This window comes from Rattus norvegicus, chromosome 13, assembly GCF_036323735.1.
Source record: "Rattus norvegicus strain BN/NHsdMcwi chromosome 13, GRCr8, whole genome shotgun sequence".
Classification (NCBI taxonomy): Eukaryota; Metazoa; Chordata; class Mammalia; order Rodentia; family Muridae; genus Rattus; species Rattus norvegicus.
In genome coordinates this window covers 37,761,761-37,785,152 of record NC_086031.1, presented here as the reverse complement: position 1 = coordinate 37,785,152, position 23,392 = coordinate 37,761,761, and the positions used below count along the sequence as shown (strand labels likewise).

The 23,392-nt window shown below is 36.7% G+C and overlaps 1 protein-coding gene across 4 annotated transcripts in view; it reads left to right on the top strand.

The window, feature by feature from the left end:
- The window catches only part of Dpp10 (dipeptidyl peptidase like 10), a 1,676,457-nt gene that overhangs the window by 1,036,835 nt on the left and 616,230 nt on the right, over positions 1-23,392 (top strand). For all 4 annotated transcript variants that reach the window (NM_001415116.1, NM_001415117.1, XM_063272512.1 and 1 more), the window contains exon 3: positions 16,170-16,265. In NM_001415116.1, the coding sequence (NP_001402045.1) occupies positions 16,170-16,265 (96 nt within the window). The remainder of the gene's footprint in view (positions 1-16,169; positions 16,266-23,392) is intronic.

Below are 23,392 nucleotides of genomic sequence, written 5' to 3'. Positions count from 1 at the left end.
CTCACAGTGCACATAACTCTACTTGTTCCACTCTATCTTCATTTGATGCCATTTTACTCTATCTCTCTTCCCTTGAAAGCCCAACCATCACTGTCAGTAACTAATTTCCCGATCTCTATGGGTATTCCAAACAGAGCACACATATCTGAAGATTCAAAGCTAACATCCACAAAAGAGAGACCACAGGTGGTATATATCATTCTGGTTTTGTTAGCATATTCATCCATCTACCTGTAAATTCCATCATTTAACTTTTTGGATGACGTAGTAATAATCCATTGTGTAAATTCACCATATTTTCATTATCCATTCATTAGCTCATGAACATCTAAACTGCTTCTACTTTTTGGTTGTACTAAATAGAAAAGAAAGGAACATGGATGAGTGGATATCTCTGGACTAAGATAGAGTCTTTTAAGTATGTGCCCAGGAGTAGTATTTCTGAATCTGTTGTAGATCAATTTTTAGCATTTTAAGGAAATTCCATACTGGTTTTCATAATGGTGTTACTGTTTACACTTTGACCAGCAGTGAAGAATGTTCCTTTCCCCCATATCTGCAGTAGCATTTGTTGTCATTGTGTGGTCTTTTTGTACTGTATTGTTTTCTTTTCTTTTATATTTGCTGCTATCATTTTATCTTACTCATTCTGATTTGAAAGAGATGAAACTATAGACTATTTTAATTTTCACTGTTCTGATGGTTAAGGGTATAAGACATTAAATAAACTCCTGATTGTTATGTATTTCATCTTTTTAGAAGTAATCTGTTTAATTTCATGTTCCATTTTTAAACTGGTTGTTTATTTGTATATTTATGTGCATTGTGCTCATGTGTGAGGTGGGACATGCATCCTGGTAAATATGCGGAGGTCGAAAACAAAGTTGTGAGGTGAGTTTGCTCCTCTACCATCATAAGAATTTCAAAAATGCAACTTAGATCACTTATTTGTACAGCAGTGGATATTATCTGCTGAGCTACCCTTCCTGGTCCTGTTTATTTTCTAACAAATTAGGTAACAATACCAACAATTAGCAGGGATAGCAAAATGACTCAGCAGGTAAAAGCACCTGCCGCCAAATTTGATGGCCTGAGTTCTAGTCTCAGAACCAACAGATAAGGTTAAAAGAAGAAATAAGGCCTGCAATTGTTCTTTGGCCTCCAGCCATGCACGACAGCATGCCAAACATACCAATGCATGTATATGTTTATATACATGAAAGAAATTAAAATATAATAAAATTTAAGGAAACAATTTGTGATCGAAAATTATTTCTAGTTCTGTAATTTGGGCAGCAGTTGCTCTGCAATGTAGTGTTTCATTCAATATTGAAAGAGTATAGTGCAATAAAAACAATCAAATGGAAATTAGGACTTTACCTGTAATATCAATTAAGTTTGGCCAGCTCAAAGATAAACAAACAACAAATACTTTTTTAAAAAATTGGATATTTTATTTATTTACACTTCAAATGCTATCCCCTTTCCAGGTTTTCTGTCTGCAAAACACCTATCAACATCTTCCCTTACACTGCTTTTATGAGGGCACTCCCCCATCCACCAACCTAATCTTACCTTACCACAATAGCATTCCTCTAAACTGGGGCATCAAGCCTTTACTCGATCAAGGGCCTCTCCTCCTATTGGTACCAGATAAGGCTCCTTCAGCACCTTCAGTCTTCCCCTAACTCTTCCATTGGAGTCCCTGTGATCAGTCCAATAGTTAGTTTATAGCATCCACATCTGTAATGGTGAAGATGTGGCAGAGCCTCTCAGGAGACAGCTGTATCAGGCTCCTGTCAGCAAGGACTTCTTGGCATCAGCAATAGCGTATGAGTTTGCTGTCTGTCTGTGGTGTGGATCCCCAGGTGAGGCAGTCTCTGAGTGGCCTTTCTGTCAGTCTCTTCTCTACTTTTTTCACTGTAGTTCCTTTAGACAGGAGCAATTCTGGGTTAAAAGCTCACACACTTTGGTCTTACTTGCTCTTGAGATTCATGTGGTCCATGAGTTATGTCGTGTGTTATCAATGAATACATACTACGTGTGCTCTTTTGTAACTGAGTAACCTCTCTCAGGATGATATCTTTTCTGACTGCATCCATTTGCCTGTGAATTTCATGAAGTCATTGTTTTAAGAGTTGAGTAGTTTTCCATTGTCTAAATGTACCACATTTTCTACATCCATTCCTTTGTTGAGGGACATCAGAGTTTGTTTCCAGTTTCTGGTTATTATAAGTTTGGCTGATATGAACATGGTGGAGCATGTGTCCTTATTACATGTTAGAGCATCTTTTGGGTGTATGCCAAAGAGTAGTATAGCTGGGTCTGCAGTTAGTAATATGTCCAATTTCCTGAGCAAATACCAGACTGATTTCCAGAGTATTTGTACCAGATTGCAATCCCACCAGCAAAGGAGGAATGTTCCTCTTTTTCCACATCCTTGTCCACATTTGCTGTCACCTGAGTTTTTGATCTTAGCCATTCTGACTGGTAGGAGGTGGAATCTCAGGGTCATTTGCATTTGCATTTCCCAGATGACTAAAGATGTTGAGCATTTCTTTAGGTGCTTCACAGATATTCGATAATTTTCAGCTGCGAATTCTTTGTTTAGCTCTGTGCTCCATTTTCAATAGGGTTTTTGACTCTCTGGAATCTAACTTCTTGGGTTCTTTGATTATATTGGATATTAACCCTCTAACGGATGTAGGAGTGGTGAAGAACTTTTCCCAATCGGTTGGTTGCTGTTTTCTCCTATTGACAGTGTCCTTTGCCTAAAAAAAAAGAAATTAAACTCTTTAAAATTAATGAGGATGTATTTTCTGGAAATTGAAATGTTTGGGAGAGTAATTTTAAGAATGTCCTAGAATTCTATTTATGTCCTTTCTATTATGCTATGTCTAAATACATAAAATTAGGTAATGAAAAAATGAGGAGTCAATAAATAGAAACAATTAAAAAAAAAAGAAGCTTTGCAGTTTTATGAGGTTCCATTTGTTGATTCTTGATCATAGACCATAAACAATTGGTGTTCTGTTCAGGAAAATTTCCCCCGTGCCTATATGTTCAAGGCTCTTCCCAACTTTCTCTTCAATATTTTTCAGTGTATCTGGTTTAATGGGAGACCTTTGATGGGCTTTGACTTGAGCTTTACACAAGGAGATAAGTATGGGTTAATTTGCTTTCTTCTACATGCTTACCACCAATTGTACCAGCACTATTTGTTGAAAATGCTGGCTTTTTTCCATCTGATGTTTTTAGCATGTTTGTCAAACATCAAGTGAACATAGGTGTGTTGGTACATTTCTGGGTCTTCAATTCTATTCCACTGATCTTTCTATCTCTGTACCCATACCATGTAGTTTTTATCATGATTGGTCTGCAATATAGCTTGAGGTCAGGGATGATGTTTCCCCCAGATATTCCTTTATTTTGAGAAGAGTTTTCTCTATCCTGTGTTTTTTGTTATTGCAAATGAATTTGATAATTTTTATTTTTAACTCTATGAAAAATTGAATTGGAATTTTGGTGGGAATTGCATTGAATCTGTAGTTTGCTTTTGGCAAAATGGCCATTTTTCTATATTAATCCTGCTAATCTATGAACATGCGAGGTCTTTCCATTTTCTGAGATCTTCAATTTCTTTCTTCAGAGACTTGAAGTGCTTGTCATACAGATCTTTCACTTGCTTGGTTAGAGTAACATCGAGGTATTTTATGTTATTTGGGACTATTGTGAAGGGAGTCATTTCCCTAATTTATTTTTTCAGCACATTTATAATTTGAGTCAGGATGGCTACTGATTTGTTTGAGGTAATATTATTTCCAACCATTTTGCTGAAGTTGTTTATCAGCTGTAAGAGTTTTCTGGTGGAATTTTGGAATCACTTAAATATGATAACATATCGTCTGAAAATAGTGATATTTTGACCTCTTCCTTTCCAATTTGTATCCCTTTGGCTTCATTTTGTTGCCTAATTGCTCTAGTTAGGACTTCAAGTACTATATTGAATAGGGAGAGAGAGAGAGAGAGAGAGAGAGAGAGAGAGAGAGAGAGCGCAACCTTGTCTTGTCCCTGATTTAGTGGGATTGCTTAAAGTTTCTCTCCATTAAGTATGAGGTTGGCTACTGGTTTACTGTTTATTTCTTTTTACTAAGTTTAGGTATTGAGTTGAATTCCTGATTTTTCCAAGACTTTTAACATGAAGGGCTATTGAATTTTGTCGAATGCTTTCTCTGCATCTAATGAAATAATGATATTTTTTCTTTGCATTTGTTTATGTGGTAGATTATATTGATGGATTTCCATATATTGAAACATTTCTCCATCCCTGGGATGAAGCCTACGTGATTGTTTGGATGTTCTTGGATTTGGTTTCTCAGAATTTTATTGAATATTTTTGCATTGATAGGCATAAAGGGAATTTTTCTTAAGTTCGCTTTCTTTATTGGGTCTTTGTGTGGTTTAGGTATCAGATTAACTGCAGCTTCACAGAACCAATTGGAACATAGTGTTCCTTCTGATTCTATTTTGTGGAATAGTTTGAAGAGTATTGGTATTAGGTCTTCTTTGAAGGTCTGATAGTATTCTGCACTAAACTGATTTCCCCCTTGGGCTTTTTTTTTAGTTGGTAGACCTTTAATGTCTTTTTCCATTTCTTTAGGAGTTATGGAACTGTTTAGATGGCTTATCAGATTCTGATTTAACTTTGGTACCTGGTATCTGTCTAGAAAATTGTTCGTTTCCTAAAGAAGTATCAGTTTTGTTGAGTATAGGCTTTTCAAGTAAGATCTGATGATTTTTTTTTTGAATTTCCTTAGTTTTTGTTCTTATGTCTGCTTTTACATTTATCATTTTATTAATCTGGATACTCTCTCTGTGCCCTTTTGTTATACTAGCTAAGGGTTTATCTATCCTGTTGATTTTCTCAAAGAATCAGCTCCTGATTTTATTGATTCTTTGTATAGTTGTATTTCTTTCTACCTGGTTGTTTTGAGCCCTGCAATTGTTTATTTTCTGCCATCTACTCCTCTTTGGTGTATTTGCTTCATTTTGTTCTAGAACTTTTAGGTGTGCAATCAAGCTGTTAGTGTATGCTTTCTACAGTTTCTTTTGGGAGGCACTCAGGACTGCATTTTCCTCATAAGACTGTTTTCACTGTGTTTTATAAATTTGAATATGTTGTGCCTTCATTTTCATTGAATTCTTAGAAGTCTTTAATTTCTTTCTTTATTCCTTTATTGACTAAGTTATCAATGAGTAGAGCATTGTTCAACTTTCATGTATATGTGGGCTCTCTATTGTTTTGCTATTAAAAACTAGCTTTAGTTCTTGGTAATCTGATAGGACGCATTGGATTATTTTAATCCATTTGTATCCGTTGAGACCTGTTTTGTGACTGATTATATGGTCAATTTTGGAGAAGGTACTCTGAGACACTGAGAAGAATCCTTTGTATGGCTGGATTTCTGGAAAGATATTGTGTAAATTTGTTTTTGTCATAGAATATCTTGCTTTCTTCATATATGATTATTGATAATTTTGCTGGATATATTAGCTTGGGCTGGCATTTGTGTTCTCTTTGTGTCTATGTGATATCTGTCCAGAATCTTTTAGCTTTCATAATATCTGTCAAGAAGCCTGGTGTAATTTGTTTTTAATTACTGGATATTTTTATTTACATGACAAATTATATTCACTTTCATGCTTTCCCAGCCATAAGCCACCTATTCCATCCTCTCCCCTTCTTCTATAAGGGTGTTCCCCTTCCCCAACCATTTCCCCTTCCTGCCTCCTCCCTGCCTTTGTCATCTATGGTAGTTGAATGTTTTGTTGGATATAATAGCCTGGGCTAGCATTTGTAGCCTCTTACCGTCTGTGTTAAATCTGACCAGGATCATCTAGCTTTCATAGTGTCCGTTGAGAAGTCTGGTGTAATTCTGATCAGTCTGCCTTTATATATTACTTGATCTTTTTCCCTTACTGCTTTTAATATTTTGTTTTGTTTTGTGCATTTAGTATTTTGACTATTTCTGGTCCAATCTGTTTGAAGTTCTGTATGCTTCTTGTATGTTTATGGGCATTTCTTTCTTTAGGTTAGGGAAGTTTTCTTGTATAATTTTGTTGAAAATATTTATTGGCCCTTTAAGTTGGGACTTTTCATTCTCTTCCATATCTATTATTTTTAGGTTTGGTCTTCTCATTAAGTTCTATATTTCCTGGACAGCATGGGTTGGGTTAGGAGATTTTTGCCCTTTGCATTTTCTTTGACTGTTGTGTCAAGGTTTTCTATGGTACCTTCTGCCTCTGAGATTCTCTCTTCTATCTCTTGTACTCTGCTGATGATGCTTATGACTCCTGATCTCTTTCCTAGGTTTTCTATCTCCAGGATTATCACCATTTATGATTTCTTTATTGTTGATGTTTCCATTTTTAAATTCTGCATGGTTTTGTTCAATTCCTTCACCTGTTTGGTTGTGTTTTCCTGGAATTCTTTAAGGGATTTTTGTATTTCCTCTTTAAGGGCTTCTACTTGTTTACCTGTGTTCTCCTGAGCTTCTTAAGGGAGTTATTAATGCCCTTCTGAAAGTCCTCTATCATCATAATGAGATATTATTTTAAATCAGAATCTTGCTTTTCCTGTGTGTTGGCGTATCCAGGTCTTGCTGTAGTTGGAGAAGTGGCTTCTGATGATCCATGTAAACTTAGTTTCTGTTGATTAGGTTCTTGCACTTGTCTCTCTCCATCTGGTTATCTATGGTGTTAGCTGGTCTTTCTCACTCACTGTGGCTCCTGTAAACCTGTGTTTCAGCACTCCTAGAAGATCAGCTCTCTCCAGGTAGATCTTGGGTATGGAGAGATGTGTCACATTTCCGTTCGAGGGTGCAGACAGAAAATGGAACAGTCCTGTCCCTGGCTGTTTCTTGGTTCCTGTGTCCTGAGGAATCTGGGTAGATTCCTCTTCAGCTGGTATATGAACAGAAGTGGTGGTTTCACCTTCGCTCTCAGGTGTATTAGCACTCTTGAGAGAGCAACTCTCTTCAGGCAGGGTTTGGTTATGGAGAGCTGGGGCAGAGGAAGGATCAGTTCTGGTGCAAATGGAAACTGGAAGGATTCTGACACAGGCTGCTCCTAAGTTCCTGTGTCCTGAGAGATCTGGGTGGATTCCTCCTGGGCTAGTTACTTGAGCATTTGTGGTGGTTTTACCTGTGCTCTCAGGTGTGTCAGCACTCCTGGGAGACCAGCTCTTTTCCGGGGGGATTTGGGTATGGAGAGCTATGATACATGGTCCGCTCAGTGGTACAGATGGAAATGGGAAATGTCCTGTCCCAAACATCAAGTTCTTTTAAAAATTTAGAATCTAAACTTTATTCCAATGGTGTGTTCTCTGCCTTTTCAGCCAATTTTATTAAGAGAGAAGAGTCGCAGAGCTTTTTTTTTTTCCATGATGTGAGAATGACACACAGGGTTTGGTTTAGTAGGTGAAGGTGCTTATCACCAGGGAAGTCCCAGAATGAACACACTTCCCTGAGATGTCCTCTGAATTCCATCTCAGTGACATGGCATCTTTTCACTAATAAATATATTGAAAATTTAAGGACAAAAATTTCTCTAAAGAAAGAACATTACAGGAGTGCCCTTTATCAACATTTACCATGGATAATGAAGGCAAAACAGTTATATAGAAAACACAGTGTATAAAACACCAGAAGACAGTGGAGTCACAGTTAGCTGGGATATGATGGAGGGACCATTCCCTGTACAGGACGCAAATTGACTTTCGTTTCTTGGTTGGGTATTGGGAGGGCAGGGGCAGGATACTGAATCACTTGATTAGATCTTTCCTTTTATTCATGTTTTAACAGGAAATTATTTCAAATGGGTTTTTAAATTAAAAGAAATATTTCTGAACCTCTGATATCAAGAATAAGCCAGATAAAAAGTAACACAATTATTTCCTGTGAAGAGAACTGTAGAACTCAATGTCTATCAATTAGCTTTTCGTCTGTTCAATACTGAAGGATGTAACTTTTCTCTTCTAAGATTATGCAGCAACTCATTTCCAAAGGCCATTTAAGAATGAGATTGGATTTTTTGGGAAAAAGAGCAGAAATGCCAATAATAGTCTATGTTCGTAAATGACAGACTAAAGCCCAGAAAGAACATGAAATTTTCAATTTTTGTTCCTCTACTGAATCCTATTGCAAAAGAGGAACAATTTAGCTGCTTCTATACTCTGTAGCTATTTGAAAGTTTTGGATCCTTTTTATAGTTCTGCAAATACTGTTTTTGTTTTTATTATTATAATTCATTTTTTCCGATCTTTTGTGGTACTCATAACCACAGCATAGGCTTACAGGATTAGACAAAGTTCATCACATTAAAGGCAATAATTATACTGTGATAGGTTTTTAGACTAGCAAACATGAATAAACATAGAACATATGTGAGCTACTTTGCTAGTTTAGAACTGCCTGGGACTTAAGGCATTTCCTGTCTAGATGGAAAGCCTTCAGTAGTGACTTGAATAGCCATGCTCCCTATAAACTCAAGTTTTTTATGCTTGGCCCATAGTGAGTAGCACTGTTAGGAGGTATGGCCTTGTTGGAGGAAGTATGGTATTGGGGCATGGGCTTTGAGGTCTCTAATAAGCATTAGAATTATGCATAGTGTGGCACACTTTCTTCTGCTGTTGTCTATGCATCAAAATTTAGAGCTCTCTGCTCTTTATCAGCTTGTGTGCCTGGATGCTACCATGCTTTTCTCCATGATGATAATGGACTAAACCTGTGAAAATCTAAGCCAGCCCCAATTATGGTCATGGGGTTCCTTCACGGCCATAAAACACCAACTAAGATATTTTCCATTTGGAAGATAATGTTATAAAAGTTGCCAGAAGTGAAGAACATAGGATAGACAGATGGGGGAACAGAGGAATAGAAAATAAAGGCATAGGGAGTGGAGTAAGAGAGAAGGGAGGGGCACAGATGGTGGAAGAGAAGGAGAGAATAGAGGCTGGGGGTATTCCTAAGGGGGACTCTGAAGACCTACTCCTTTCACCTCTGCCCTGCTTCCTACACTGATTGCTCACTTATCAGTAGCAGTAGATGTGTGCATGGAGAAATTTGAATCCTCATCATCCAATCACTAGATCATAATGTTTGGGAAAAATCCAATTCAAAATGAGAAAGTATTTAATTTTATAACAGATTTAGAGGCTTATAAATGGAGATTCACAAACTAAGTGAGGAAGGCAGTCACCCAGAGTTGCCGATCACCTTATTCCGGTGTGTGGTTTTTGCAAGGAAGGCATGAACAAGCATCCAGTTACAGTACATATCGAACTAAGAACAGATCAAAGTTTAGGTCCTTTAATTATACTAGATTTATAGGCGTTTCTTATAGGAACTTGAGTATCAAGGCAGTGGTATCTACAAAAGTCACTCTAGTGTGTGCAATGAATTAAAAATGTTGCATCCCTGGAACTCCTTGAACACACTGTAGGCAGCTTCTTAGATAAGAGTATCTTCTTCCCAGCTTAGTTAATTTTCATGGGGAAAGAAGCTTGTAAGTCTTTTTTTTTTTTTGATTTCCTAGAGTTGTTTACTTCTAAAGTCTTGAACATCCACTCAAGGATGTGACAACTTCAGTTTGGAACTTGCTGAATCTCAATGAACACTGCTCCAGGATGGAAAGTTTTCAAGTTGAAGAATAATGCAACAGGACAAATTAATAGGAGCAAAGGGGATTAAAAGGGAAAGACAGAAGAGTATAGGAATGAAGATGAAGGGAGGAAGAACTGGAGAAAAAGGCAGTGCAAAGGGGTTAGCGATAGGTGGAAGGGGAAGGGAGGGGAGAGTAAAAGAAATGGATAGAGTGGAGAGGACAAGGGAGCAGAAGTGATGTGGAATAGTGGTAATGAAAGAGGAGAAAGGAGAGTGTAAGGGTGTGAGGGGAAGGTGTGGTTAGAATATAGTTCCTTAGGGACTCACTGAAGACCTACCCAAAGTTTCCGTCGCCACTGATCAACCACTTATCATACTATAAGCCCAGCACTAGATGAATCTATGGGTAAAGCAGGAGTCCTCAGGAACCAATGTTTTCTCCAAAGCAGCTCCTCTGAACCTTGCTGCCTGGGATATCACTTTTTCAACATATGAGCATTTAGGGCATATTTATTATTGGATATTTTTATTTACATTTTAAATGTTATTCCCTTTCCTTATTTCCCATCTGTAAACCCCGTATCTCACCCCTCTCTAGCTTTTTCTATATGGGTGTTCTGCTTTCCCAACCACCACACCTTCCCGCCTCCCCACCCTGATATTCCCCTACACTAGGGGGTCCAGCCTTGGCAGGACCAAGGGCTTTTCTTCCCATGGGTGCCCAACAAGGTCATCCTCTGCTACATATTCAACTGGAGCCATAGATCTGTCCATGTATACTCTTTGAATGGTGGTTTAGTCCCTGGAAGCTCTGGCTCATTGATATTGCTGTTCTTATGGGTTTGCAAGCCCCTTCAGCTCCTTCAAACCTTTCTCTAAATTCTCCAATTTGTCTATGAATTTTATGAAGCCATTGTTTTTGATAGCTGAGTAGTACTCCATTGTGTAGATGTACCACATTTTCTGCATCCATTCCTCTGTTGAAGGGCATCTGAGATCTTTCCAGCTTCTGGCTGTTTTAAATAAGGCTACTATGAACATAGTGGAGCATTTGTCCTTGTATTTTGGAGCAACCTTTGGGTATATTCCCAGGAGTGGTATATCTGGGTCTGTAGGTAATACAATGTCCAATTTTCTGAAGAACTTCCAGACTGATTTCCAGAGTGATTGAACCAGTTTGCAATCCCATTCACAATGGAGGAGTGTTCCTCTTTCTCCACATCCTCACCAGAATCTGCTGTCACCTGAGTTTTTGATCTTAGCCATTCTCACTGGTGTGAGGTGAAATCACAGGGTCGCTTGAAGCAGAAAAGTTGGTCTTACCTCTGCTCTCAGGTGCGTCAGTGCTCCTAGTGACTGGCTTTCAACTCTGGACTCAGGCAGAAACTGGAAGTGTCCTGCCCCTAACTGCTCTAGGTTCCTGTATACAGAGGGCATGAGACAGTTTCCTCTTGGGCCAGGAATGTGAGTAGAAATGGAGGTTCCCCTTGAGCTCTCAGGATTGTCTGCACTTCTGAGAGTTCAACTCTGTCCCCAACGGGATTTAGGTTCAGAGAGTTGTGGGATCAGTTTAGTTCATTTCTGGGAGCAGGCAGATATCAGAAGGCTCCTTCTGGTGGCTGCTCCTGTGTTCCTGTATCCAGAGAGCAATAGGCATGTCTTCTAGTCCTCTCTTCCATGGGAACTGTGGGAGTGGTTCATATACCTCTGGATGGACAGAAACCTGAAGTAGGGCATATTTTTAATCTAGCCATAAAATATACTTTTATATTTAAATAGTAAATAATTCAAGAGAATTTATATTTAAGCACACTTCTTAAGCTCAATAAGTAGAAAGTATTAAATTTTAGAGATTTTTCTGATAGTGGAGGTAAAATGTCCCTCCATAGAAGTTATGGAGTAGTTTGCACGTGAGAGTGATATACAATGTAATATCAGTTTGCTTGTGGGCCACCCTGTAGTGTTCTGTTGGAGTGATTAGGTACCTGAGTGGTATCCAAGAATCTGCTTTAAAGTAGCTTTGGGGTTAAACTAACAGGACAGTAATTAAAATATCCAAATACTATGCATTTTTGAGATATCTTACTTCATGTCTAACTGTAACGTAAGTTCATGAGGAACTAGGTTTCAATATGGGTTTATGCATGTTTCCTGTTTCCTTTTGGAGAAGATTATTCATTTTTACATTTGTATTCAAACATATGTGAGTGTGTGTGTGTGTGTGTGTGTGTGTGTGTGTGCTGTTGTAAAAGAAGAAAAATCTTTCTTGATTTTATTCAAAAGAACACATGGAGAAATGAATGTATTTAAGTATGGCGTTTCTTTTTGTAAATGGCTATGCAAAAGACCAGAAAGAAAGACAAACAAACAAAGCAATATGAGACAAACTCTCTACAAAGTTATCATTGAGTTTGGTTTTTGGTAGCCAAGAACTGCCGTATATAGCGACACACTGAAGTGTGATTTGTTTATTCAATGAGACTACACTGGAGAGAAATGATTTTTTCTTTGCAAGATGCCAATTGAAAATAGCTATTTGATTAGAAATGGAAACCCATGTCTACTTTCCCAACTCATCACTGAAAGACTCTCTGGCTTGAACCTGTGCTGGCCTAGTGCATGCTATTACAGTCTCTGTGATTTATGTAAGCATCTGTTTTCCTGTGTCATCCATCTCTTCTGGGAAGTAAAATCTTTCTGCATTTTTTCTCATAGATTCCTAAGCTCTGAGGGGAGGGATTTGATGAACACAACCCTTTCAGGACTGAGTGCTCCAAATTCTTCACTCTCTAAACATTGTGCAATTGTGGAGACCTTCTGTAGGATGGCTGAGGCAGGCTCTGATCCTAGGGGTTTAGCAGATGATTTTGAGTCATTTTCTTGTTATGCTCCTCTAGCCTAACAATAGTATTAAATCAGATTTGTTATTACTTTAACGTGACATATTTTATTTAACCTGGGGCTGACATTTGTGGAAATACAGAAAAATGTACTTTTACCATATCTCCCATATAACACTTAGCCTCTTGTTTCTCTGCCTTCCCTCTCACATTAAGTTCCAACGAACTTTTCCATTTCAATTTTGTGCACACAGGATCTTAAATTTCTATACAAAATTCAGCCTTTATGTATAAGAGAAGGCTGGTGACCTTGACTTTCTGAGAATGGCCCAATAAATATCTATGGAGAATACTGGTTGCCAAATGTTGGGTTACTAGAGGTAGCAAGAAGTAGGTACAGGGTCCACAAGCCTCTGGTCTAGACTCTTTTTGTATCTTAACTGGTATGGGTGTTGTTACTGATTTTATAGAACTAAACACACATGGAAATGAATACAAATAAACATAATGAAATCAACAGGAGAGCTTACCATTGCAATCACTATCTATTGTCTCATTCAGCAAAATTGTATTTTCCATCGAGAGAAACTGGCTGATGAGTGTGAGGACAAGTGTGTATTACTCTTCTAATAGAAACACATATAAACATACAATTACATAGAAAATATGCATTAAACAATAGATTGGTAAAACTTTAGTAAAGATAGAATATGAAAAACTTTTCAAATATAATGTTACTGAGTGTGGAAAAATAAAATTCAATTATCATTAATTTTTATTAATATTATACTTTATTCTCCAGAATTTTATACATATAGGTAAGTTTTAAAAATCTTGATGGAGTACATATAGTCACTAACCTTATGTATAATAGTCACTTGCACTGGGAGAATTCAGTTCTTACCATTATCAAGAAGCTATTAGCATTAATTCCAAGATACAATCCACACACCACAAGAAACTCAAGAAGACAGATGACCAAAGTGTGGATGCTTCAGTTATTCTTAGAAGGGGGAACAAACTGGGTTCGGTCCCCAGCTCCAAAAAAAAGGGGGGGGGAACAAATATTTTAATATTTTTGTAGGACGAATTACAGAGACAAAATTTGGAGCAGAGACCAAAGAAAAGGCCATCCAGAGACTGTCCTACCTGGGGACCCAGCCCATATAAAGCCACCAAACCCAGACATTATTGCTGATGCCAAGAAGTGCATGCTGAGGATCCTTGCATAGTTGTCTCCTGAGAGGCCCTGCCAGAGCATGACAAAGACAGAGGTGGAAACTCACAGCCAACCATTGAACTGAGAACAGGATCCCCATTGGAAGAGTTAGAGAAAGGATTGAAAGAGCTGAAGGAATTTCCAACCCCATAAGAACAACAATGCCAACCAACCAGACCCCAAGGGATTAAAACACCATCCAAAGAGTATACATGGACAGACCCATGGCTCCAGCTGTGTATGTAGGATGGCCTAGTTGGGCACGAATAAGAGGAGAAGACCTTGGTCCTGCCACGACTGGACCCTGCTAGTGTAGCAGAATTGTCAGGGCAGGAAGTTGGGATGAGGTAGGTAGGGGAACACCCATATAGAAGCAGGGGGAGTGGGGATGGCATAGGGTGTTTATGGACGGGAACCCAGGAAAGAGGATAACATTTGAAGTGTAAATAAAAAATATCCAATTAAAAAAAGAAGAAAAAAGAAATCTTCAACCCCCCCAAAAAATATCCAATAGGAAGTTAAATGAACTACATGATAAATCAAGAATTGGACTTTTAGATTGTAATTAAATGTGAGAGTAGTTGATTCTCCCCAGCATAACTGAAAATATTGAAGTTTTCAGATGCTATCGTTTATGAGTGTGTGTGTGTGTGTGTGTGTGTGTGTGTGTGTGTGTGTGTGTCTGTGTGTCTGTGTGTGTGTGTGGAGAGAGGTGGGGAGAGAGGGAGAGAGAGAGAGAGAGAGAGAGAGAGAGAGAGAGAGAGAGAGAGAGAGAAGAGGGTAAAGCTTGAGAGATGGATCAGCAGTTAAGTAGGCTTGCTGATCTTCCAGATGACCCAACTTCAGCTCTTGGCAACAACTTATAACTCTGTATACAGCTGATCAGACATCTGCTTCTCTCCCTTGTGGAAACCTGCACTCATATGCACACTGACACATAAATAGAAACAGCAATCAATTTAAATAGAAAAAGATATGCTTGAGAATTACAAATGTTTGTTTGGAACTGTTTTGAATATTTCAATAGTGATTTATACCTAAGAGCATCTGAAGTGGTATACTTTCTTTGGAAGTTCAAGTATACCTTTGCACATGTCTATATTCACATATGTATCACACATATATGTATATGTGTACCTATTCATCATCCTAAAATGCACTCTGGAAAGGCAGTAAGTACTCTTAATTGCTGAGTATTGTGCTACATTTCTTTCTCCAAGAAAGTTCAAATTCTGACCTTTCTGATTGCTCTGTAAATAATTGGATGTACGTCTTTGTTTACCTTTTTTTCATGTCTCCATATAAGCAAATCTTGCCTAAAGTAGAATTCAGAGAATTCTCATATTTTTAAACATTATCTTGGCATTCATAATATTAGTTAATGGATTTTCTCAATTGTGTTTGAAGACACTGGGGAGAAGCCACAGCCAGCTCTTGGTATAGTGAGTGCTGAACTTTTAAAAGATAAAATCACCTGAGATTAGAACATGTCTTTGACATTTTGTTTTCAGTCAGAAGGAAGGTCATAGCTAAAAGGTCACCAAGAAGAATTCACTCAGCAAATAAACAATGCTATTATTTTGCAAGAAAGTGACAAATTGCTCTCTGTAACTGGTTGAATATAAAGGGGTATTGCAAACAGTGTTTTAAACTCACCTGTAGCCTTCCATTTCTAAGTCTTGAAATGAAAAAAAGAAAATCAAATCATACTCATATTCCAGTGATTAATGTATGATACTTATTTTCTTCTTAGCATTTTACACTTTCAACTTGGCATTCAAGTCTCAGATTTGCTTAGTATCTGCTAGGTAGTAATTGTGTGGTACAATTTTGTATTCATTCTATTTATTCCAATTGCCTTGAATTAGAACATTCTCTCTTTCCTGTGAAAATCTTACAAAAAAATCTAAATTTACTGTTAAAGAGTTTGAAAATTGAGAACTGGGCTTATGATTCAATGTCAAAAACTGGATCTTCTTGAATATTGCAAAACAGTAGTTCTTGTTTGTTTCTATGTACTGTGTCTTAAAGTATACCTTCATATAGATGTTTTAAATTGATGTAAAAATTTCATATTAAAACTTTTAGTTAATTTTAAAAAGATGAGGACAAATGAGGTAATGTACTACTCCTACAATATTTATACTTGGGGGCTGACGGGAAGGTGATCAGGAGTTAAAGGATAATTTGGGTTTCATAAGACCCTTGTTTAAAAATAAATAAAAGGCCATAAAACATTCTTTCAGTGTCAAAATCTACCTCAAATGCTCACTTCAGATTGATATCTCACTAGCATACAGTTTGAGGCAAAATATTGTAAATATTAAGTCCCATCCTTTAAGAAAAGCAATAACACTCGAAATGTATATAAGAAATACTCAAGTTAATAAAAAAAAAAAAGAAAAGCAATAGAAAAAGATCCTGACTTTGTATTTCTTTTCTTTTCAGATGAGCTAACAAATTCTTCAGAAACAAGACTGTCACTAGAGGAGCTTTTGGGAAAAGGGTTTGGACTTCATAATCCAGAAGCTCGATGGATCAATGGTAAGTGTAGTATATTTTATGTATCTTGTTAGTTTTGAGTGCTTTTTAACTAACATATAAAGAAATGGTGTTTGAAGTGAATGTGCTGCTGTACCTCATCCTAGAGAGAATCAATTTCTCAACAATGTGTCAATGTAACTATAGCTATTTTCTATTACCTATGTAAAACTGACTGTGGTGTGTTTGCTATTCTTTGCTTGGTCTTTTATTTTTCTGCATCAGAAATGAAATAGCTTCAACTTTCCTTAAATAAATGTTTGGCATTAATGCAAAATATTTAACAAACAATTGTGTGTCATAACTTGAATTACCAGCTAAACTAACCAGGAAAAAATGTGAGACTAGTTCCAAGTTTTGTTTTATTTTTCATAAAATTTTGAGTGTCTAACTTGATTGAGAGTTATTCATCTCAGGTGAAAAGCAGCTACTTGTTGATATTCAACTTTGATACTTGTTTATTGATATTCATTAGATATAATACTTTGCTTATTTTCACTAGAAGATAGTTTGTATAATAGACCAAAAGTTTTGCCTTCAGATCAGTTAAAGACAATCATATTTATGCTCCATTCTTTTCCAATATTCTAAAAAATTAAAAAATAAAAAACTTTCAGAATGATTATTCTAATTATGTAGAAATATGTTAATTGAGATGCATAGACATTTTTGGTTTCATTAGTTTTGGAGCATTTTTATTTGTAATTACTGTATAATATAGGCATTTTCCCCCTGATTTTTCAAGACAAGAATTCTATGTTTAACCCTGGCTGTTCTGAAAGTCAATCCATAGACCAAACTGGCCACAAATTAAGGGAGCAACCTTCCTCTGCCTCTCAAGTACTAGAATTAAAGATATATGCCACCACCAACTAACCTAACAAAGTCTTAATAATAAGAAATTAACCCTTAGTTTCTGAAAGCTATTAAAAGAATATACATTTACTCATAAGAGCAAGGGTTAAATGAAACTTGTTCATTTGACCTCAAAATAATTTCTAGAAATAAACCTGAACATGTAAGTATATTTAAAATGAACATCATTAATTGACATTTATTACAATTTTTCCTGAATATATCAGTTAGTATTGGTTGGAATGCAATTGTGTGTCATGGTGTTTGTATTACAGGTAGAAATTTGTACAAAGTAGAGATTTTTCTTAATATATTATGATATTTTCCTTTGGAATTTTTCATAAATTTGAGACTAGCCCACTAAACAATTTTGCATTTCCTTTAGATTACTTATATCGTATAGTTTCACCACAAATAAGTATTTTATTTTTTTAAAAAAGACTAGTAAAATATTATTACCAAGGACAGTCCTGATACATGGGTCTCTCACTGCTCATTATGCCCAGGATATAGCTGCAGTTCTATAAATTGTCCATATAATTGTCAACATATATTCCATTAAGTTAGCTGATAAAAGGAATGATTCCAGAATGCTTTAAACATCTGTGACAGTGAAAATTACTAGACCCAAATTTATGACTCATCCTCTCTTTCAGTAAACATAGTTTTAAACCAAAATATAGACATTTCTGTAGTGAAACTTTAACATGGAAGAAATAAAGTATGGCTTTCAACCCCCTTCTCAGACTAGCTTGTACTGTTTAAAGACAAATTCTACTCATTGTACCATAGTCTACAATTGACACTATGGTACCCTAGGAATGAAGTTACATCCCAGCAGAGACTTTCATGATAGGATAAGGTACAGGTAACACCTTGTACAAAAATTTTGCTTTTATAATTCTCGAAGGTTGAAAAATCACATGTCTGGTGTTAATTGATTTTTAAGTAATTTCTTTAACCACCTTTGATGAAATTGACTTTGAGATGTTTCATGGGGGCAACTCTGTAAGTTTACTACAACTACTATATTTTAATCCATTAGAGATATAATGTTTATAAAAGCATTTGGTATGAAACAATACTTGAAACTGGAACATACAGAATCTAAGCTCTGAAAGCATCCAGTCTGTGTAAATACCACTGACTGCATTTCCATATTACCTGTAGTTTGTAGACAATGATTGTTTCCAGAGGAGTAGTGTTACTAGAGTTATGGTGAAAGCCTGGGTGCTGAAATATCCCCATAAGCCAGGTTCAGTTACCCAGTCTTAATAATCTGATTATACAAACTACTAAGAGTAAAATGGAGAGAGAGAGAGAGAGAGAGAGAGAGAGAGAGAGAGAGAGAGAGAGAGAGAGATTTATGCAATGTGGTAACATTGGTAAAAGGAACAAAGAAATCTGGAACTGTGCCCCTTACCACGTTTGTCTTTAAGGTCTTTACAGTCTCACATCCGGTTTAGGCTTAAATAGACAATAAGGGGTATATTTATAGCTAGCAGTACTAGTCAAGCTGTGATCTTGCCCATGGTGCTTCATCACTGCCTGGATTCCTTTGTCTCCTGCAAGATTGTAAGAACTGTGATATATCTCTTTCCTTTCAGACAAGTTACTCTTCTAGCTGACACCAAGCTTCAGCCTTTTTTTTCTCCTGCCATAAAATTCATGAGGAATTTCCAATTACCTTGGGGACCATTGTTTTAATAATCTGATAGTCAGATGGAGGGACACAAGTGCATCTTTAGATTATTCTTATTCCTTTAAAACAATATTTTTTAAATCCCACACATTATGCAACATTTATTGATAGTTTCCATTGAACACTATCTTCTATAATATTCACTTATGTTTTCAGTCCATCTCCCTGACATTTTCATTCATAACTGCGGATTTAGAATGGATAGATCTTTGTTCTTTCCAAGTTCACTTTCATTTCCCTTGCTAGCTGTCACTGGATACTTTACTTACATATTTCACACATAGCCAAAATAATTGAATGGAAACTACTTCCAATGAGTAACCTTGAACTCCTTATCTGCAATTATATCAAAATGTGAAAGATGGGCTTTCTCTTTACTTTTATAGTTTTCTTAACATAAAATTCACCTGAATGAATTCAAGTTCAGCTCACTTTGAAGCTTCATTTAATTCTTGGAGGTCATCCTATGAACACTTAATGCATTATTGGTCAAGAGGAGAGTTCCTGGTTGTCCCTGGCATGTGTATTTTCATTGTCCATATTAATTCTCCAGTGATATATCTAAGGGAGACATGACAGCCTTAGATAGGTGTTGGTTCATTGTTACCTAAATAATTGGCATGTCCCAAGTTTGCTTTTGTCCTTGAAATTTTCATATTTATAAAATTTTCTAATTATGTTACATTTAAACCTAATAAACTATCTCTGAAAAAAATCTGTTAATCACTGCACATTTGCTTGGTGATCCATTTCACTGAAGGATCAAATACTAAATTCCTTCTTGGTAAAGCATTATAAGAGATGATGTTACACATGATGCATGTAACAGAATATGACACTGAATTTACCCAGAAAGCTGAGTTTGAATCTAAAAACTATTTCAAATACAGTGGCTAAACAAAGCCTCTCTTATTTGATCTTGTAATATAATAAGTTTATTCTTTAAAAATTTCATACATGTATACAACACATTTTGACAAAATTTTCCCCTTCTTCCTCCCCTTCACCCCACCCAGTATCCTCTCACTCCACCCTAATTTGTGTCAGTTTTCTGGCTCCCATTACCACTACCTATATGCTCATAGGTGCAGTGTCACCTACTTGAGTACTGTCTATTGATCAAGGACCACCACCTTTCAGGAAACTGAGTCTTCCTGGTTATCAGCTGTTAATAGCTCCTCAGCTGGGTTTGGGTTTCAGTTTTGTGAGCTTCTCCCACTTTCATGGTGAAATGTTGACTGTCTTGATCTTGTGCAGGTATTTATTGCTGCAGAGCAGATTTTAATTATTAGGTGTAGAGTATATCAATGTACATCTGCAGCCACTAAAAGAGATGTACCATTGATGATGTATTTATTATACAAGCAAACAATTGTGTTCAAGTAAAAATGGAACAACCATATCAAAGAATTAAGAGATAATTTATTATGGTCCCAATTATGACTGACAAAGTTAGATTACTCCAGTTCCACATTTTAACACAGTAACAGTTTGATTATGTTTGTATACTAACAGAAGACACTAAATTATTATGATTAGAATACATTGATAGAGATAATAATGGTGCAGATTACATCAAAACCAGGGGTCTCTGATCTAGAATTCTCAGTTGTTCTCTGATAATATTCTTAATCTTTAGGTTGGACAAAACTAGAGTTTTGTTAAGCCAGTACATTTAAAGAGGCTCTACTTGTTATTTGTAAAGTTAGTAATGAGACACATAGGTAGAGAGAAAAGACTGCTATCAGGGCCAAAGATAACCCAAGGTAAAATTACGGTAACAATAATAAGGTGCAATTAAGGACCTGAGCCTACAACATGAGAACCTCTCCGCCATCCATGTTGTTATCATTTAGCAGCCAATAAGAAGTTTCAAAGAGTGAGATGAAGTCTTTTTCAGAAATTTTTTATACAATAAAATACATAGTGCATAGCGTAGAAGCTCACACTTAGTATGGCACTGTTGTATTTGAAACTAATAAGGAAATGTATCTTCGTCTGTCACAGTTTTTTTGTATCTCCAATATCCCAATAGTCTATTATCATACATATTCAGGGCCTAGCAAATAACTGCCAAGGAGTTGAACATTGTTCATCTGTGACATAAATGACTGCATATTTCAGAGCTCCCAACACCACTACTATCTGGGCTATTATTGACAGTCTTTTTACTATCTGTAATGCCTTCCAAAATCTGATAGTGTGTTTCACTTTGCAGGAATAGCTGGTATTTATGCCAGCTACTCTTCTCCACTCCACAAGCTATGAGAAGCATCCCTGTCCTAATTAGCTTAATTGTTGACTTGTCACAACTTTGAATCAACTGAGAAGGGTTATCTCAAGTGATAGGTTTGACCATATGAAAATGACTTCTGGCTATGTCTGTGGAGCGTTGTGTTGAATTTTAATATATGTTGGTGGGCCTGGCTGACCATGGGTGGCAATATTCTTCAGAGGTTGTCCTGAACTGGATGAGAAACATAAGAACATGTAGGCAAGATATTTATGTGCTCTTGGCTGTGGATGAGTTTCCTGGAGAGAAGAAATGCTTTGTGGAAAAGCAGCCAGGTATGCCTTCAGGTTCCTGCCTTGAGCTTCTGCCCCATTCTCTCTTACCTGGAAGTATAAGTCAAATAAATCCTTTCCTTCCCTAAGTTGCTTTCAGTAGTATGTTTATCACAGTAGAGAAGCAACTAGAATAAGTACACACACACACACACACACACACACACGCACACACTTCCCAGCTCTGTAAACCATGCTGGCATTAAACTCATGCTAAACTTCTTATCTTACCCTTCCAACTGCTTTCAAAGACTGGAGCTACATACTTCATCATTATGCATATTTTTCCAAAATTGAAATGTTTATATATCAGAGGTATGTAGCCTCACAGCTCTTTAAATGGGAGAAACCTGCAGCCTTGTCTCCAGAGATGCTCCGGAGATCTGATATTTCTACATAAATCTCCATAGATTCTTTCGTAGGAAGAATACTCATGTTATTAAAGAGGCATGGAAAAGTCATGGTTATCACTTTTATGAAAAATGAAGGGCATTAATCTAAGTAACACCAACATTATTTACTATGATTAGAGATCTAGCACTGGGAAAAGCAAGAACATAAATTTATGCTGCTGTTGATTACATGTGTTGGATAACTTTACCAGGCCTGGACTTTCATCTGTCATCATCACATGGTAGAGTTATAGAAGTTTTTGGGCATTGCTACCTTCTTTTTTAACTTCACCTAGTGCTCAGTGAAATTGTCTTATTTTTTGTTACATTTTTTATTTACATTTTAAATATTATCCCATTTCCCCTTTAGGAACCCACTACTCCACCCCATCTGCCTCCAGAGAGTGCTCCCTCACCTACCTACCCACTCCCTCCAATATCCCTGCACTGACATTCCCTCCATTGTGTCATCCAGCCTTGACAGGCACAAGGGCCTCTCGTCCCATTGATGTCCAACAAGGCCATCCTTTGTTCTTATCTTCTTAAGTACTAAATTCAAACATTATACGATATTTTATCTATCTAAGCACTTAACACATATAGACAATGTGCTGCATACTCATTTCCACCTCCAATTCCACCAAACAGTAATTGTTATGACCATAAAATATGCTGACACTTACATAGCATAGAGGCAAATATATATCGTCATGTCTTAAAGACGGCATGTGTTTTTATGCAGCGCAATTTGTAAAGGCAAAAATTATACATAGATCGAGAAACAAATTTAAACATAAGATTATGTCATTTTACAACTATTCAACTGAATGTTAGTCAAAAATATTCATTTTAAAAAGTATTGACACTAGAAGATTATTACTGTAAATTAAGCAAAATGCACTATATTCAATTGTGTGCATTTTCTTCACAATTTTATTCCATACATCTCCATATCTACTCATGCGAATACCAGAAAAGGATGTGGTAAATATCAAATCCAAATCTGATAACTTGACTATGGGTGGGTATTCTTTTTCATTGTTTTGTCCATGCTTTCCATATTTCCAGTAATTATGCCCTTACTTTTCAATAATCAGGCACTTCTTAGAATTCATAGGCTAACGTAAGTAGATTCACTAAATCATAGAATATTTTTGTTCTTACTGATGAGATTTGTTTATTCCTTCAAACCAGCTAGGGATGAGTAGAAAAATGGGTGAGAAGGCCTGACAAGATGGCTTAGCAAAGAAAGGTGCATGCCACCAAGGCTGATGAACTGTGTTCTGTCCTTAGGACCCACGTGGTGGAAGGAGGGAATCTCTCAGACATGTTGGTACCCTGACCTCCACATATGTATCATGGCATACAAGCACATACACAGAGATATTTAGATGTAATATTTTTTTAAAAGAGAGACAGAAGGTAAACTGGTGGTTTGAGGGCTTTGGATCCTCACAGAGGCACAAAAGAGAGGACTAAACATAAAATTTTAAGGCAGAAGAAATGGCTCAGTAGTTAAGAGTCCCTATTGTTCTTGTAGCACCCACATCAGGCACCAAGCACAGCTTGTAACTTGAGTTCCAGTGAGATCGAATACCTACCGCCCTCTGACTCAT